Below are 18,994 nucleotides of genomic sequence, written 5' to 3'. Positions count from 1 at the left end.
CAACATCCTTATTTTAATTTTGAAGCAGGGAAATGGGTCAGTAAGGATGGGAGTTCATGAACAGTATGCTGGTATTTTCCATACTATACCTTTCAGGTCGAAACTCTTCAGGCTCCGGCCAGTATTCTGGGTTATTATGCAACGCATATGCTGGGATCATACAGACCATTCCTTGTGGTATGGTAACGCCATTGATTTCAACAGTTTTCTTTGAAACCCTCTCCACTCTTGCTGCAGGAGGGTACATTCGAAGAGTTTCCTGAATCACCATATCCAAATATTCCATTTTCATAAGAATATCATAAGTGGGGCTGGCCTGAGAGGGTAACATTAAATAAGTACACTCAGGCAAAAAAAAAAAAAAAAAAATCACAATTTAATGCATATCCAAATTCAATCATTTAGTTTGCTAAGGCCCTTTGCATCATAAACAGTTGCTATTTTTTACAGTTAATAAATGCTGTTTTCACCTTTTTTTTATGCTTTTTTTGCATCTCTGTGCGGTTGATCTTATAAAGCCTACACTCACTCCAGCATCAGCTGCAAATAATCGCTCTGTGCTGGCTTACTTTTAACCATGCCTGTACAATGTGTGTACTCTTAATAAGCAGGAGCGCACGTGATAGGTGACATGGCAGCAGTACATTTAGGCTATTTACATTATAAATCAATATGCTTTAAGTTCAAGCTGAGAAATGTGAAATATTTATTCTGTAAAATGAATTTCCCATTGCAGTAACCTTTCTTTATTTACTGATGTGTTGATCCAGAGGTAGACAAAAAAAAAAAAAAAAACAAAGTGAAAAAGTAGAAAAATAACCAAAGAAAAAAATCAGGGGGAAAAGTTTACTCGGCTGGGTGATATTGATTCAGCTAATGCGTTGTTCTGTAAAATTAATTTTCCATTGCAGTAACCTTTCACCTTTGGTGATGTGTTGATCCTGAGGTACACAAAAAACCTAAAGTGAATAAGTAGAAGAAAAAACAAAGGAAAAAAAATCATGGAGAAAAGTCTACTAGACTGTATGAGGTTGAGTCTGCTAAAACTTACATTTTATGTTTATGTGCAAATCTTGTGCGGAAAAAGTCATTTTTGTAATCAGATCTTTCTAAAACCTCTGAAAGCTGTTTGAAGTTGACCTGTGAGAATGCAAAAAAGCTTCCAAAGCTAAATTGGGTTTCAAAGTCCAGGCTCAAGGTCTGCTGATTCTGGCTCCAATAACTAGTGAGTGACTGACCTAGAACAGGCATGCAGACAACAAAGTATAAAAAGTCAGAGCTGTCATTCTACATGATTATTCATAGTCAATGATGCCAGCATCAAGATTGAAGCTTTAGAAGTGGCACTTTTAAAACTAGGTAAGCAAAAGCAGTGTAATATAGGAATTTAACTCCTTTATTTGTGGCTTGGGCCAAACAGCATGCCACCACTGCAATCCTTTTGTATTGAAGCTCCCCAGAGATCCCATTATTCTTAGGGGCAGAACAGTGAGATATAACACCCTTGGGAACTCTAGGCAAGGCCCAGCCTGGCCTAACCTAGATACAGTCCCACTACTGAGCTCTCCCTCTTTAGCCAGCACAAATACCTTTATCACTTCACACAGATCCATGTTCAAGAGTACCTCCCCACTTTGTAAATAACATAAGCATAGGCTGGATAGCATGATCAACAATCAAAGCGTTGCTGTACAAGTGAACAGTAATACATCAGTGGCAGTTATTACTCCACAAGCACCTCTGAAAGCTCATAGCTTTAAGAATGTTTAAAATGCCTAGGCCACTCTGAGAGACCCATGCCATCATTTGCTTTGTTATCAAAACATGTTCTTCAAGTTTAAGCCTCGGTTTCCACTAGTGCGGCTACGAAGTCGTGCTACTTCTAGCACGACTTGATAGCGAAAGTAAACTGCGGCTTTAGTGAGACTTGTCCCTCATATATAGAGGGAAGTCGCACTGAAGGCGGCTCAAAAGTAGTGCACAATCTACTTTTGAAGTCGCCGCAACTGAAGCCGCGGCAGTGGAAACGGGCCCCATTGAAAACAATGGGTTTTGACTTGCGTGCGACTTAACATGTGTCAAGTTGCACCGCAAGTCGCACTAGTGGAAACCGAGCCTAAGCTATAGTCCAGTCATCCTGCCCTCTCCAAAGGAAACAGTCCAAATGCTCCCCCAAAGGGCAGCATACAACCCAGTACTGTCTGCATCCACATTCTCCTTACTGCTGGCTCACCAAGGGAATAGTAATCTCTTTATTGCTGTTGCCTGTCAACTCAACTAGAACTTTACCCAACTTTGACTTTATACCTTAACTGCAACAACAGTGATAGACAGAGGAAGATTGCCAAGCAATCTAAGTTGTGATCCAAACTTAAAAGACTTCTATCTCCCTACAGTAGCTCACGTATTATTCCTTACTGGCTCCAAAAAAAGCATTTGGCTAGCTAGCAACTATATGGGGAATTTTCTGGACAAATCACTTTTTTAAAATGGACTATTATAACTGTTTTTTTTCCAAGCTCAGGCTTCCATTTCACATTTTTTTCAGAAATGCCATTCCAACACTGTTTTATAACTGTAGCATCCCTTCTTAGAACCATATCCATGGTACTTCCACATTGTGGTTGGATGGGAAATGCCTATAATGTCTTTCTAAATTCCAGTGAGCATTAGCAGTCAGTCTAGAGGAGCCCAGAGATTACCACCACTTCCTTCATTCCTGCTTCACAGCTCTAGATGGAAATTGCTGCCTGATGTGATTGGTACTTTTTAGGGCTGTGCTGGCAAGCAGACAGATCATGCCTACAAATGCAACTTCCCCTTAGTGTTTACAGCCAGCTCCACTCAGCCAACCCCACTTCAATTTTGATTTTCTGTTCGCTGATAAAATTGTGGAATAAAAGAAGAGATAAGGTACTGTGCTAAATAAATAATAAGATCTGATAAGTGATATACCCCAATGAATATCACAAACATGGAAAGCAAGATAAATCAGGTAGATGTCTGTGATGATGACAGGTGACTCAAATAAACAAATAGATTGGCATTAGGTGAAATGATGCATAAAAATAACCCTTAAGTGACCCTTAAATATAAGATATTATTTGAAAAATCTTAAAACGAATGAATTGTGAAACAAACAGTGTAAAATCATAAAGTGTCCAGATAGCATGTAAACATTGTCAATCCAGAAGGTGAATCAGATCCAATAGATCCTAAGATATAGACAATGGAACACCCAATGAAGTGAATGAATGAATCCCAACACCAGGCAACAAAAAAGGGATGCAGGGAGAGGAGGTCTTCTCCGGATGCGCTACACCCTTACCTTACTGCTGTAAGGCAACAGCATAAAACAAATCCACTGGCAATGATGGAATATTCCCTGATTGGAAACGGGAGAGAAATACTCTGTATGATCAAAAAACTTCTTTGACAGATGCTAGATCGTCCCAAGCTCGGACAGGGTAATATGGAAGAACAAGGGCTCCATATAGTGTAGTAGGAAACAACTAATTTATTGTAATAAAATATACAACTCACATTTTGGTTAAGTAAAACAAGCTAAAAATGTATGTAAAGTCCATTCGTCAGCCGCACTTCTGGGTTCACCTATCCTAAATCTCCCAACGCGTATCATCACGGTCACGTGACTTCCTTTAGGGGATAATGATAGGCTAATGGAGTGTGTCTAAATAGCAGAGTAATAGCGGCATAGTAATAAAAAGGTAAAAGACTGTTACTATACAGCCATGTGAGTGTAGACTAAATAATATCATACTAAGCCAGGCAGCTTGAAAAATAAAAAAGTATATAAAAAATGTTCCAAACACAACTAGATGAACCTAAAAATAAGCACAGGAGAGAAAAATCCCTGATGCAATTTAAAATAAGTGTGAAATAAAAAAACTATGAGATGTTGATAAAAAAAATTGGGGGGGTGATCCCAAAAAGGTGACCGAAGGATGGGGAGGTTCAACAACTGAATAAACACAATATGTACAATGAATAATGCCCATAGTCCCTAAAAGGGTATTTGTAAATGTATAATGACTAATATCACATGTGACGATCATAATGAATGAAGGGTAAGGAAAAGTAGAGTAAAGAACATAAAAAGGAAAAAATGGGAGAGCGGCCTAAATAAAAAGGGTATGTAGATGGAAAGGCAATTTAGAGAATCTAAAATGTTTTCTGATTGTCAGGTCACCTGTGGTCAGGTGACAACTGCACCCTGTTGGAGGCAGGGGCGCAGCGCAAGGTAGGGAACCCGATAGCAGACTGCTGCGAATGGACCAGAACGTGAACCCAAGATTCCCCAGGGCGCGGAGTCTAAGACCCAGCAGGTGTTCACCAGAGTCTCTAGTGGTGAGGATGGACTTGGCTGCAGCTGGGCCCAGGTCGTGGCCCCTGGGGTCCCCCAGGTCACGCTCCGTAGGGATAGAAGGGAAGCAGCCACTCAGGACACACAGAATGGTGAAGGGTAAGCCGAGGTCAGGGTAACAGGCAGACAAGGGTAACCAAGGGACAGGCCAAAGGTCAGGGTAACAGGCAAATAGGAATAGTCAGAGATAAGCCAAAGTTGGTACACAGAAAAGTAGATTAAGCACACAGCAAACAGGAAACAGGAACCAAACACTGTTGAACAGCAAAGCAGACCTGCAGTGCACTGGTTAATATAGACTTCCTGTGATGACCTGGGTGGGGCAGGAAGATGAAGGAGAGGTGATAAAATGGAACCAGAAGTGCAGTCTGACCTCTAATACAGACATGAAGGGACAGGTAAGCTTGCCAAACTCTATTGCAAGTCCATGACACTGATGCAGCTGAATAACAATGATAGAAACATCAAATTATCATGGGAAATCAATCAGCATGCTATATCCTTTTTGGATCTCGAGATTATTCAAGTAAATCAGAAATTTACCACCAGAACTTATTTCAAAAACATTGATAGGAAAGCTACCTCCCTATTGAAAGCTGCCATCACAAGAACTGGATATTCAACATCCCGAAAGGACAAATGATAAGGGTAAGAAGGAACTGTACCTCTTTAGAAGACTACTCTACACAAGGCTATGATACCAAATTTATAGAAGAAAAGATTAAGGAAGTGTCACACTTGTATAGAAGGGAGTTAATTAACAAGGATAGGAAGGAAGTTAATAAATTAGATGGAACTCCTATTATGCTAGATTTTAGTATCCAGCATAAAAAAGTGGAAGAAATCATCAGGTGTCATTGGCACATTTTAAAGGCAGACAAACTTCTTCAAAATATATTACCAACTGATCCGAAGTTTGTCTATAAAAAGTTTGTCTATAAAAGAGCTCCTACTATTCGTGATAGGGTTGTGAAAAATGTTGTGGATCCTCCAAAAAAAACCTTCACCTTCTTTAATGGGAAAGGATTTTATCCCTGCAGAAGATGTTTTGCTTGCACACATACCCATCGCCCTAATGAGAGAAAATTCCAGTTTACAGCAACAAGCACGGAGGTCCGGTTTTACATTAGAGATTTCATCTGTTGCAACCCTGAAGGTGCAGTGTATGCACTAGAATGTGATTGTGGGTTGCAATATGGGTTGGTCAAACGAAAAGACTTTTAAGACTAAGAATCAAAGAACATGTCCAAAACATCATCAAAGGATATGATAAACACAGCGTTTCCAGACACTTCGCCAAAGTCCATAACAAAGATCCTAAACAGCTCAAATTGTGGGGCATTACCCCTTACAAGAAACATTGGCAAGGTAGCCATAAAGTTAGAACCCTTAGCCAATTGGAATCTAAATGGATATTCTCTATGAATACCTTTGCCCCTCATGGGTTAAACAACAAATTTGATTTGAATTGCTTCATAAGTGATTTCTAACCCTCTCCTATATTATACATGCCTATATATTTTTTGTTTATTTAAAGGTTAATTGGTTGGACATCTACACACCCTTTTTATGTAGCCCGCTCTCTCATTTTTTCCTTTATAGGTTCTGCGCTCTCTTTTTCCTTACCATTCATTCATTATGATCTTCACACGTGATATTAGTCATTATACATTTACAATTACCCTTTTAGGGAATATGGGCATTATCCAGTACATATTGTGTTTATCCAGTTGCTGCATCTCCTCGTCCTTCGGTCACCTTTTCGGGATCACCTCCCCAATTTTTTTATAAATATCTCATAGGTTTTTGATTTCACACTTATTTTAAATTGCATTGGGAATTTTTAGAAACATAGAAACATAGAATGTGTCGGCAGATAAGAACCATTTGGCCCATCTAGTCTGCCCAATATATCTGAATCCTATGAATAGTCCCTGGCCCTATCTTATATGAAGGATAGCCTTATGCCTATCCCATGCATGCTTAAACTCCTTCACTGTATTTGCAGCTACCACTTCTGCAGGAAGGTTATTCCATGCATCCACTACTCTCTCAGTAAAGTAATACTTCCTCTTATTACTTTTAAACCTTTGCCCCTCTAATTTAAAACTGTGTCCTCTTGTGGTAGTTTTCCTTCTTTTAAATATGCTCTCCTCCTTTACTGAGTTGATTCCCTTTATGTATTTAAAAGTTTCTATCATATCCCCTCTGTCTCTTCTTTCTTCCAAGCTATACATGTTAAGGTCCTTTAACCTTTTCTGGTAAGTTTTTTCCTGCAATCCATGTACTAGTTTAGTAGCTCTTCTCTGAACTCTCTCTAGAGTATCTATATCCTTCTGGAGATATGGCCTCCAGTACTGCGCACAATACTCCAAGTGAGGTCTCACCAGTGTTCTGTACAGCGGCATAAGCACTTCTCTCTTTCTACTGCTTATACCTCTCCCTATACAACCAAGCCTTCTGCTGGCATTTCGTGCTGCTCTATTACATTGTCTTCCCACCTTTAAGTCTTCTGAAATAATTACTCCTAAATCCCTTTCCTCAGATACTGAGGTCAGGACTGTGTCAAATATTCTATATTCTGCCCTTGGGTTTTTACGCCCCAGGTGCATTATCTTGCACTTATCCACATTAAATTTCAGTTGCCAGAGTTCTGACAATTCTTCTAGTTTTCCTAAATCCTTTTCCATTTGGCGTTTCCCTCCAGGAACATCAACCCTGTTACATATCTTTGTGTCATCAGCAAAAAGACAAACCTTACCATCGAGGCCTTTTGCAATATCACTTATGAAGATATTAAACAAAATTGGTCCCAGTACAGATCCCTGAGGTACCCCACTGGTAACATGACCTTGTTCTGAATGTTCTCCATTGACTACAACCCTCTGTTGTCTGTCACTCAGCCACTGCCTAATCCACTCAACGATATGGGAGTCCATGCTCAATGACTGCAGTTTATTGATAAGTCTTCTATGTGGGACAGTGTCAAAAGCCTTACTAAAATCTAGATATGCAATGTCTACTGCACCTCCACCGTCTATTATTTTAGTCACCCAGTCAAAAAAATGTATAAGATTTGTTTGACATGATCTCCCTGAAGTAAACCCATGTTGTTTTTCATCTTGCAATCCATGGGATTTAAGATGTTCCACAATCCTATCCTTTAATAGGGTTTCCATTAATTTGCCTACTATTGATGTCAGACTCACTGGTCTATAGTTGCTCGATTCCTCCCTACTACCTTTCTTGTGAATGGGCACAACATTTGCCAATTTCCAATCTTCCGGGACGACTCCTGTTACTAATGATTGGTTAAATAGATCTGTTAATGGTTTTGCCAGCTCACCACTAAGCTCTTTTAATAATCTTGGGTGTATCTCATCAGGACCCTGTGACTTATTTGTCTTCACTTTAGACAGCAATCTTAGAACGTCTTCCTCTGTAAAGACACATGCATCAAACGATTCATTAGTCATCCTTTCAAGTGGAGGTCCTTCTCCTTCTTTTTCTTCTGTAAAAACTGAACAGAAGTATTCATTAAGGCAGTCGGCTAGCCCTTTATTCTCTTCTACATACCTTCCGTCCTTTGTTTTTAATTTAGTTATTCCTTGTTTTAATTTCCTTTTTTCATTTATATATCTGAAGAATGTCTTATCCCCCTTTTTCATAGACTGAGCTAGTTTTTCTTCTGCCTGCGCTTTAGAAGTTCTTATAACTTGCTTGGTCTCTTTCTGCCTAATCTTGTAGATTTCCTTATCTTCACTGCTCTGGGTTTTTTTATAATTACAAAATGCTAGCTTTTTATTTGTAATGATTTGGGCCACTTCTGCTGAGTACCACAGTGGTCTCTTCCTTTTTTTTTGCTTTTACTGACAAGTCTAATGCAATTTTCTGTTGCCTTCAATAATGCACCTTTTAAGTAGTCCCATTTCTCCTGGACTCCATGTAATCCGTTCCAGTCTGATAAGGACTAATTTATGACTAATTTCATTTTTGAAAAGTCTGTTTTTCTAAAATCTAAAACTTTTGTTTTTGTGTGGTGTGACTCTTTCACAGTCCTTATATTAAACCACACTGACTGGTGATCACTAGATCCCAAGGTTTCGCCTACAATGACATCATATACCGAATCCCCATTTGTGAATACCAAATCCAAAATGGCCTCCCTCCGGGTTGGCTCCTCAACCACTTGTTGCAGAGACAACCCCAGTAGGGAATTTAGAATATCTGTACTCCTGGTAGAACTTGCTATTTTGGTTTTCCAGTTTATATCTGGAAGATTGAAATCTCCCATCATGATAACTTCTCCTTTCATTGTCATTTTAGCTATTTCTTCAACTAGTAGATCCATCTAGCTCTTTAACTTGACCAGGTGGTCTATATATCACACCTACACGAGTTACTGCATGATTAGCAGTGATTTTTCACTCCTGTGCTTTTTTTTAGGTTCATCTAGTTATGTTTGAGCCATTTTTTATATATTTTATTTTTCAAGCTGCCTGGCTTAGTAGGATATTATTTAGACTACACTCGCATGGCTGTATAGTAACAGTCTTTTTACTGTTTTTATTATGGCCGCTTTCATCACTCGATCATCAGGACACATCTTAATACCATCACTTGTATTTAGTATGGCTTGCCAGTCTTCTATATATAGAAGTTCCTCTTTTGTACTGCCCATCTGGTTAGTGTCACCTGATCAACATTGTCAACATTTCTATTAGATACTGTTAGTATGCTGTTCTATTAGAGATGGCTACAAGAAAACGGCCGATGTGTATTATTTTCATATACGATCTTCAGGCTACTACAAAATGGCCACTGCTACTACTCTACTATTTAAACACACTTCGTTAGCCTATCATTATCCCCTGAGGAAGTCACATGACCGTGATGATGATATGCGTTGGGACGTTCAGAATAGGCGAACCCAGAAGTGCGGCTGACAGACAGACTTTACATACGGTACATTTTTAGCTTGTTTTACTTCACCGAAATGTGAGTTGCATATTTTATTAGAATAAATGAGTTGTTACCTACTACACTATATGGAGCCCTTGTTCTTCCATGTTACCGTGTCCGAGCTTGGGACGATCAAGCATCTTTTAAAGAAGTTTGATCATACAGAGGATTTCTCCCCCTGTTTCCAACCAGGGAATATTCCATCTTTGCCAGTGAATTTGCTTTATGCTGTTGCCTTACAGCAGTAAGGTAAGGGTGTAGCGCGCACGGAGAAGACCTCTTCTCCCTGCATCCCTTTTTGTTGCTTGGTGTTGGGATTCATTTACTTCACCCTTTTAAAGATAATGGAGTGTTCCATTGTCTATATCTTAGTATCTATTGAATCTGATTCACAAAGTTTACATGCTATATGGACACTTTATGATTTTACACAGTTTGTTTGTTTTACAATTCATTGGTTTTGAGATTTTTCAATTAATATCTTATATTTAAGGGTCACTAATTGTCCTACCTTCACCTTTTAAGTCATTCTTATGGATACTTATTATTATTTCAGGTACTTATATAGCGCTGTCAATTTACGCAGCGCTTTACATATACATTGCACATTCACATCAATCCCTGCCCTCAAGGAGCGTATAATCTAAGGTCCCTAACTCACATTCATACATACACATAGTAAGGCCAATTTTTTTTATACAGGATCTAATTAACCTACCAGCATGTCTTTGGAGTGTGGGAGGAACCCGGAGTACCCGGAGGAAACCCACGCAAGGAGAACATGCAAACTCCAGGCAGGTAGTGTCGTGGTTGGGATTTGAACCAGCGACCCTCTTGTTGCTAGGTGAAAGTGCTAACCACTACACCACTGTGCCGCCCTTCTTGAAGATCCTTTTTATTTTTATGCATCATTTCACCTAGTGCCAATCTATTTGTTAATTTGAGTCACCTGTCATCATCACGCCTTCATTTGAATCCCTCACACACATCTACCTGATTTATATTGCTTTCCACGTTTGTGATATTAATTGTGGTATATCACTTATCAGATCTTATTATTTATTTAGCACAGCACCTTAATGCCCCGTACACACGTGCAGATTATCTGAAGACTTTTGTCTGCAGACTTACCTTTTCTATGTAGTGCAAGGGCCTGCCGGATTGCATACAAATTGAAAGTGTTTAGGTTTGACCTCATATTATATGGTTTTGGTAAGTCTGCAGACAAAAGTCTTCAGATAATCTGCACGTGTGTACGGGGCATTACTCTTCTTTTCATTTCATTTTTCTCAGCCTAGGATGGGCTGACTGGTGGTTGCAGCTCTAACATTCCTTTCATTATTTATTTACTTTTTTCAAGATAGCGCAGGGGTTATCCTCCTATATTTTAACATTGTGAAATAGATTAGAGCCATAAGTGATCTACTGCTGCAAAGATTACTGGGGAAGTACTAAAAAACAAAATGTATAAAAATGAAACTTTAATAAAAAATATAATGCCCTCCCCCAAAACCTCAGGTTCAAGTGGACACTTTTTAAATTTGTGTTATTGCCAAAAAATTGTGCCACTAAATTGGTTGCTGCTAACACAAACCTAGCTTGATCTTTTGTAATATCGTCTACTAATCTAAAGATACTGTCATTTAAAGATACTTTCATCTGTGTTTGCCATTTGTAAAAGCAAAAGAGTAAAAACTCTCGTAATCCTAAAGTAAAACCTGCACTTTTCACTTCATTCAAATAAAGATCATAGGCATGTGGCGGTCTTGTGGAATGGAGCTTAAAAGAATTAGAGACAGTATTGTGTTTGTTGTGCATTACAGATTTAAAGCTGCTTATCACCAGGTAGTTTCTCACCTTGTTGGGAAGATATGAGTCAACTTCCTCTTGCAGTTTTAGTTGTACATCAGGGTGTGTTGCCAGGTTATAAAATAGATAGGTCAGTGTCAAACTAGTGGTCTCGGATCCAGCGAGTATAAAAACAAGAGATTGAGCCATTATTTCTGAATCTGTCATTGCTGTGGAGATAGAGCCAAGGGTTATAGTGCTAGTAATGATATTTTTAATTGTGATCATACCACAGCAAAGTCTAGTATACACTTCTTCAATTGGTGAAAACTTGGTGCTTTTTGGATTCTAGGGTCAGTGTTACATCTGTGACAGACTGTTAACAATACAGAACTGACATGTTCATATACATAAAGTTTCCTTAGAAGATTATAGACCTCTTATTTTCAAGCACAACTGTAATTTTAGAGCAACTTAAATGCTTCAAAGTAGGTTTGTAAGATGGGAACTACCTTTTTTATGTGTTTTTAGACCTTGTACATATGGGCTTCAGCTTGTAAAAGAGCAATGTGTACTGTAGAGTTTTAGAAAGCATTTGCAAAGCTATCAGCAAGCTTTAAACAGATTTCCTGAAGTGGGAGCAAACTACCATGTATGATATAAAAGGCTTACCTATAGGTACAGAAAATATCTCCTAAATGTGCACCGTATAGGAGTTACTTACTTTACATGCAGTCGTGCCATAAACAGTGACTCCCATGTGCATCCGCTGGCCATTCATAAACCCAGAAAGAAGACCGGGTGAAGATGGAAGCACCATCAGTGGTGACAATGCGCCACTGGAGGGCTTCAATTTCAGGTAAGTCTTGCATATTGTGCTAGTGTGCAATGCATACTAGCTTGTTATGACTTAAACTACCCTGGGTCCATTTTTAAAAAAAAATTTTATGCAGTTTCCTGCTGTTTTAAAGCCTTCAACAAACCCTTCTGCTCCAGTGCAGGGATGTTAAACACAAATCCTAATATTAGTCCTAGCTGTCACATTAACGTAAAATGAAACCTTCCTATTCTTTACAGCCAAGGAAGGGGCCATCTTACTGCCTGTTTGATCTGCAGTTACCATGGTGCTGCACATGTGATCAGTTATAACACCAGCCAAGTGAGCAGTGGCGGCCCGTGCATAGGGGGCGCCAGGGCGCCGCCCCCCCCTAAAAAAAAAGAAGAAAAAAAAAAAAAAAAGACAAAAAGAACAATAAAGTTCGGAAAAAAAAAAAATCAGTTCGCCGGCCAATGTGGTGGCTAAAGGGGGGGTGGGGGTTACGACCCAGAAGAGGCGCCGATTGGCTGCCTTCTGGGGGCGTAACCTGGGCGCAGGAAACAGCGCTTGGCCACCCCCACCTTCGTGATATCCTGGCTGTGATTGGTCCAGTCTCCAGCCTGGACCAATCATCATCCAGGATATCGCTGACGTCGAATGGGGGCGGTGCCGGTGCGTGCGTCAATCACTCACCGTCACTGCCGCTCAGAGAAGAGGAGAGGCCGGCCGCCGGTTCCCGCCGCGAGACGAGGGAGAAGGACCCGCCGCAGAAGAGGAGGAAGAAGCTGAGCCGCGCCGCCACCAGGTAAGTTTGAAGGGAGCACGCACGCTGCACTCTGCATCGATTGGGGTACACTGCTGGCACTCTGCAATCATTGGGGGACAATGCTGTGGCGCTCTGCAATAATTGGGGTACAATGCTGTGGGCACTCTGCAATAATTGGGGTACAATGCTGTGGCGCTCTGCAATAATTGGAGGACAATGCTGTGGGCGCTCTGCAATCATTGGGGGACAATGCTGTGGCGCTCTGCAATCATTGGGGGACAATGCTGTGGCGCTCTGCAATCATTGGGGTACAATGCTGTGGCGCTCTGCAATCAATAGGGGACAATGCTGTGGCGCTCTGCAATCATTGGGGGACAATGCTGTGGCGCTCTGCAATCATTGGGGGACAATGCTGTGGCGCTCTGCAATCATTGGGGGACAATGCTGTGGCGCTCTGCAATCATTGGGGGACAATGCTGTGGCGCTCTGCAATCATTGGGGGACAATGCTGTGGCGCTCTGCAATCATTGGGGTACAATGCTGTGGCACTCTGCAGTGATTGGGGTACAATGCTGTGGCGCTCTGCAATCATTGGGGGACAATGCTGTGGCGCTCTGCAATCATTGTCGGACAATGCTCTGGCACTCTGCAATTATTGGGGGACAATGCTGTGGCGCTCTGCAATTATTGGGGGACAATGCTGTGGCGCTCTGCAATCATTGGGGGACAATGCTGTGGCACTCTGCAATTATTGGGGGACAATGCTGTGGCACTCTGCAATTATTGGGGGACAATGCTGTGGCGCTCTGCAATCATTGGGGGACAATGCTGTGGCGCTCTGCAATCATTGGGGGACAATGCTGTGGCGCTCTGCAATTATTGGGGGACAATGCTGTGGCACTCTGCAATTATTGGGGGACAATGCTGTGGCGCTCTGCAATTATTGGGGGACAATGCTGTGGCGCTCTGCAATCATTGGGGGACAATGCTGTGGCACTCTGCAGTGATTGGGGTACAATGCTGTGGCGCTCTGCAATCATTGGGGTACAATGCTGTGGCGCTCTGCAACCATTGGGGTACAACGCTGTGGGCGCTCTGCAATCATTGGGGGACAATCCTGTGGCGCTCTGCAATTATTGGGGGACAATGCTGTGGCGCTCTGCAATCATTGGGGGACAATGCTGTGGCGCTCTGCAATCATTGGGGGACAATGCTGTGGCGCTCTGCAATTATTGGGGGACAATGCTGTGGCGCTCTGCAATCATTGGGGAACAATGCTGTGGCGCTCTGCAATCATTGGGGGACAATGCTGTGGCACTCTGCAGTGATTGGGGGACAATGCTGTGGCTCTTTGCAATCATTGGGGTACAATGCTGTGGCGCACTCTGCAATCATTGGGGTACAATGCTGTGGCGCACTCTGCAATCATTGGGGACAATGCTGTGGCGCTCTGCAATTATTGGGGGACAATGCTGTGGCGCTCTGCATTGAAAGGGGCATGCACGCTGAACTCTGCATTGAAGGGGGCACAGTACAGTGTTTATTGCATTGAAGGGGGCACAGCACATTGTTCATTGCATTGAAGGGGGCACAGCACAGTTGCATTGAAGGGGGCAGGCACGCTGAACTCTGCATTGTGGGGGCACAGCACAGTGTTCATTGCATTGAAGGGGGCACAGCACAGTTGCATTGAAGGGGGCACGGCACAGTGTTCGTTGCATTGAAGGGGGCACAGCACAGTGTTTATTGCATTGAAGGGGGCACAGCACAGTGTTTATTGCATTGAAGGGGGCACAGCACAGTGTTCATTGCATTGTGGGGGCACAGCACAGTGTTCATTGCATTGAAGGGGGCACAGCACAGTGTTTATTGCATTGAAGGGGGCATATCACAGTGTTCATTGCATTGAAGGGGGCACAGCACAGTGTTTATTGCATTGAAGGGGGCACAGCACAGTGTTTATTGCATTGAAGGGGGCACAGCACAGTGTTTATTGCATTGAAGGGGGCATAGCACAGTGTTCATTGCATTGAAGGGGGCACAGCACAGTGTTTATTGCATTGAAGGGGGCACAGCACAGTGTTTATTGCATTGAAGGGGGCACAGCACAGTGTTTATTGCATTGAAGGGGGCACAGCACAGTGTTTATTGCATTGAAGGGGGCATAGCACAGTGTTCATTGCATTGAAGGGGGCACAGCACATTGTTCATTGCATTGAAGGGGGCACAGCACAGTTGCATTGAAGGGGGCATGCACGCTGAACTCTGCATTGTGGGGGCACAGCACAGTGTTCATTGCATTGAAGGGGGCACAGCACAGTTGCATTGAAGGGGGCATGCACGCTGAACTCTGCATTGTTGGGGCACAGCACAGAGTTCATTGCATTGAAGGGGGCACAGCACAGTGTTTATTGCATTGAAGGGGGCACAGCACAGTGTTTATTGCATTGTGGGGGCACAGCACAGTGTTCATTGCATTGAAGGGGGCACAGCACAGTGTTTATTGCATTGAAGGGGGCATAGCACAGTGTTCATTGCATTGAAGGGGGCACAGCACAGTGTTTATTGCATTGAAGGGGGCACAGCACAGTGTTTATTGCATTGAAGGGGGCACAGCACAGTGTTTATTGCATTGAAGGGGGCACAGCACAGTGTTTATTGCATTGAAGGGGGCATAGCACAGTGTTCATTGCATTGAAGGGGGCACAGAACAGTGTTTATTGCATTGAAGGGGGCACAGCACAGTGTTTATTGCATTGAAGGGGGCCCAGCACAGTGTTTATTGCATTGAAGGGGGCACAGCACAGTGTTTATTGCATTGAAGGGGGCATGCACGCTGAACTCTGCATTGTTGGGGCACAGCACAGTGTTCATTGCATTGAAGGGGGCACAGCACAGTGTTTATTGCATTGAAGGGGGCATGCACGCTGAACTCTGCATTGTTGGGGCACAGCACAGTGTTTATTGCATTGAAGGGGGCATAGCACAGTGTTCATTGCATTGAAGGGGGCACAGCACATTGTTCATTGCATTGAAGGGGGCACAGCACAGTTGCATTGAAGGGGGCACAGCACAGTGTTCATTGCATTGAAGGGGGCACAGCACAGTGTTTATTGCATTGAAGGGGGCATGCACGCTGAACTCTGCATTGTTGGGGCACAGCAGAGTGTTTATTGCATTGAAGGGGGCATGCACGCTGAACTCTGCATTGTTGGGGCACAGCACAGTGTTTATTGCATTGAAGGGGGCATAGCACAGTGTTCATTGCATTGAAGGGGGCACAGCACAGTGTTCATTGCATTGAAGGGGGCACAGCACAGTGTTTATTGCATTGAAGGGGGCACAGCACAGTGTTCATTGCATTGTGGGGGCACAGCACAGTGTTCATTGCATTGAAGGGGGCACAGCACAGTGTTCATTGCATTGAAGGGGGCACAGCACAGTGTTTATTGCATTGAAGGGGGCACAGCACAGTGTTTATTGCATTGAAGGGGGCACAGCACAGTGTTCATTGCATTGTGGGGGCACAGCACAGTGTTCATTGCATTGAAGGGGGCACAGCACAGTGTTTATTGCATTGAAGGGGGCATAGCACAGTGTTCATTGCATTGAAGGGGGCACAGCACAGTGTTTATTGCATTGAAGGGGGCACAGCACAGTGTTTATTGCATTGAAGGGGGCACAGCACAGTGTTTATTGCATTGAAGGGGGCACAGCACAGTGTTTATTGCATTGAAGGGGGCACAGCACAGTGTTTATTGCATTGAAGGGGGCATAGCACAGTGTTCATTGCATTGAAGGGGGCACAGCACATTGTTCATTGCATTGTGGGAGCACAGCACAGTTGCATTGAAGGGGGCATGCACGCTGAACTCTGCATTGTTGGGGCACAGCACAGAGTTCATTGCATTGAAGGGGGCACAGCACAGTGTTCATTGCATTGAAGGGGGCACAGCACAGTGTTTATTGCATTGAAGGGGGCACAGCACATTGTTTATTGCATTGAAGGGGGCATAGCACAGTGTTCATTGCATTGAAGGGGGCACAGAACAGTGTTTATTGCATTGAAGGGGGCACAGCACAGTGTTTATTGCATTGAAGGGGGCCCAGCACAGTGTTTATTGCATTGAAGGGGGCACAGCACAGTGTTTATTGCACTGAAGGGGGCATGCACGCTGAACTCTGCATTGTTGGGGCACAGCACAGTGTTCATTGCATTGAAGGGGGCACAGCACATTGTTCATTGCATTGAAGGGGGCCCAGCACAGTGTTTATTGCATTGAAGGGGGCACAGAACAGTGTTTATTGCATTGAAGGGGGCACAGCACATTGTTTATTGCATTGAAGGGGGCCCAGCACAGTGTTTATTGCATTGAAGGGGGCCCAGCACAGTGTTTATTGCATTGAAGGGGGCACAGCACAGTGTTTATTGCATTGAAGGGGGCATGCACGCTGAACTCTGCATTGTTGGGGCACAGCACAGTGTTCATTGCATTGAAGGGGGCACAGCACATTGTTCATTGCATTGAAGGGGGCACAGCACAGTGTTTATTGCATTGAAGGGGGTACAGCACAGTGTTTATTGCATTGAAGGGGGCACAGCACAGTGTTCATTGCATTGTGGGGGCACAGCACAGTGTTCATTGCATTGAAGGGGGCACAGCACAGTGTTTATTGCATTGAAGGGGGCATAGCACAGTGTTCATTGCATTGAAGGGGGCACAGCACAGTGTTTATTGCATTGAAGGGGGCACAGCACAGTGTTTATTGCATTGAAGGGGGCATAGCACAGTGTTCATTGCATTGAAGGGGGCACAGCACAGTGTTCATTGCATTGAAGGGGGCACAGCACAGTTGCATTGAAGGGGGCATGTACGCTGAACTCTGCATTGTGGGGGCACAGCACAGTGTTTATTGCATTGAAGGGGGCATAGCACAGTGTTCATTGCATTGAAGGGGGCACAGCACAGTGTTCATTGCATTGAAGGGGGCACGCACGCTGGTCTCTGCATTGAAAGGGGGCATGTACCATCTCCTGTACCATGACCTGTGACATGCTTATACCATATCTGTGCCGTGCCTATACCATCTCCTGTACCATCACCTGTGCCATGCCTGTACCATGACTTCAAAGTCACGCAATTTTTTACTGCGTTTTTTGACGCGAAGCAATACCTATTACATTTTTCTTTTTGCGCCCCCCCAAAAATTTTGAGCACCAGCCGCCACTGCAAGTGAGCAGGTTTCAGCATACTTCAGTGCTACATGCAACCTCGATTTATATTGTATTGTATACACGCAGCACATATGTTAATGAACACGTGTAGGCGAGAATGGACTCAAAGTGTTTCCATTTGTTTTTCATACTAAACTACAGTACAAAGAAGTGAACCAACCAAATAGAAAAGAATGGGATTTCTACTTGACATGCACGTCATGTAGCAAATTCAAGAGATTTGTGGCTTCAAAATGGAAAAGTGTGAACAGGTTTATTGCCTGCTAAAGCCTACTAGCAGCTTGTTAAATAACCAGCACTTATTTTAGGATGTGTTCTAACCACAAACTGTCAGTGGGTAGGTCCTGCTGTCAATACAATGTCCTGGCAGTGAGAATTACTCCATTCATCTCATTTGTGTGGATGGAGGAATCTGTCAGCCGGCTGAACGAAAAAAATCGAACGCATCTACAGCCAGCTTTAGTCTAATCTGGAAAGGCGATATTAAAGTGATTGTAAGGCTTTTTGTTTTATTAAAATAATAAACATGTTAGGCTTACCTTGTCTGTGCAATAGTATTGTACAGAGCGTCCCTTAATCTCTTCTTATCGGGCCCCCCACTGGCACTCTTGGCACCTCCATTTCTTGGTGCACCACCATAGGAAGCCACTTCGTATGAGGGCACGCTTGCAGGCTCGCTCCTAAACCAGGCTGTGTGCAGCTATAGACACACACAGTGTGGCTTGGCCCTACCCCCTGCTCCCTCCTCACAGGATTTAATTGACAGGAGCCAATGGCTTCCACTGCTCTCACTGAGTCCTGTAGGAGCAGTTAAGTAGTTTTGGGTTCTCTGGACTGAACCTTGACTCCAAGAACAACCTCAGCCCTTTTCGAGAAACCTGATTGAATATAAATAACTGCAAGAATGTATAAAGACACCAATGTAAAATACCATTTGCCTGGCTGTGGGTTGCTACTAGGAAAATAGACACACATGTTTAGTAATAAATGCACGTCATCAACTGATGCAAGCTTAAAGTAAATGACAGTAGAACATAAATG

The 18,994-nt window shown here is 43.0% G+C and overlaps 1 protein-coding gene across 1 annotated transcript in view; it reads right to left on the bottom strand.

The window, feature by feature from the left end:
• LOC309551353 (cytochrome P450 3A9-like) overlaps nucleotides 1–18,994 on the bottom strand; it is a 140,762-nt gene that overhangs the window by 27,931 nt on the left and 93,837 nt on the right. The window contains exons 10-11 of the mRNA XM_082251906.1: nucleotides 11,204–11,364; nucleotides 90–316 (exon numbers count right to left, since the gene is read on the bottom strand). Coding sequence (XP_082108032.1) covers nucleotides 90–316; nucleotides 11,204–11,364 — 388 coding nt within the window. The remainder of the gene's footprint in view (nucleotides 1–89; nucleotides 317–11,203; nucleotides 11,365–18,994) is intronic.

Source organism: Pelophylax lessonae, assembly GCF_965119305.1.
Source record: "Pelophylax lessonae genome assembly, chromosome: 3".
Taxonomy (NCBI): domain Eukaryota; kingdom Metazoa; phylum Chordata; class Amphibia; order Anura; family Ranidae; genus Pelophylax; species Pelophylax lessonae.
Note: the sequence above shows the minus strand (reverse complement) of the source record. Positions and strands in the feature narration are given on the sequence as shown.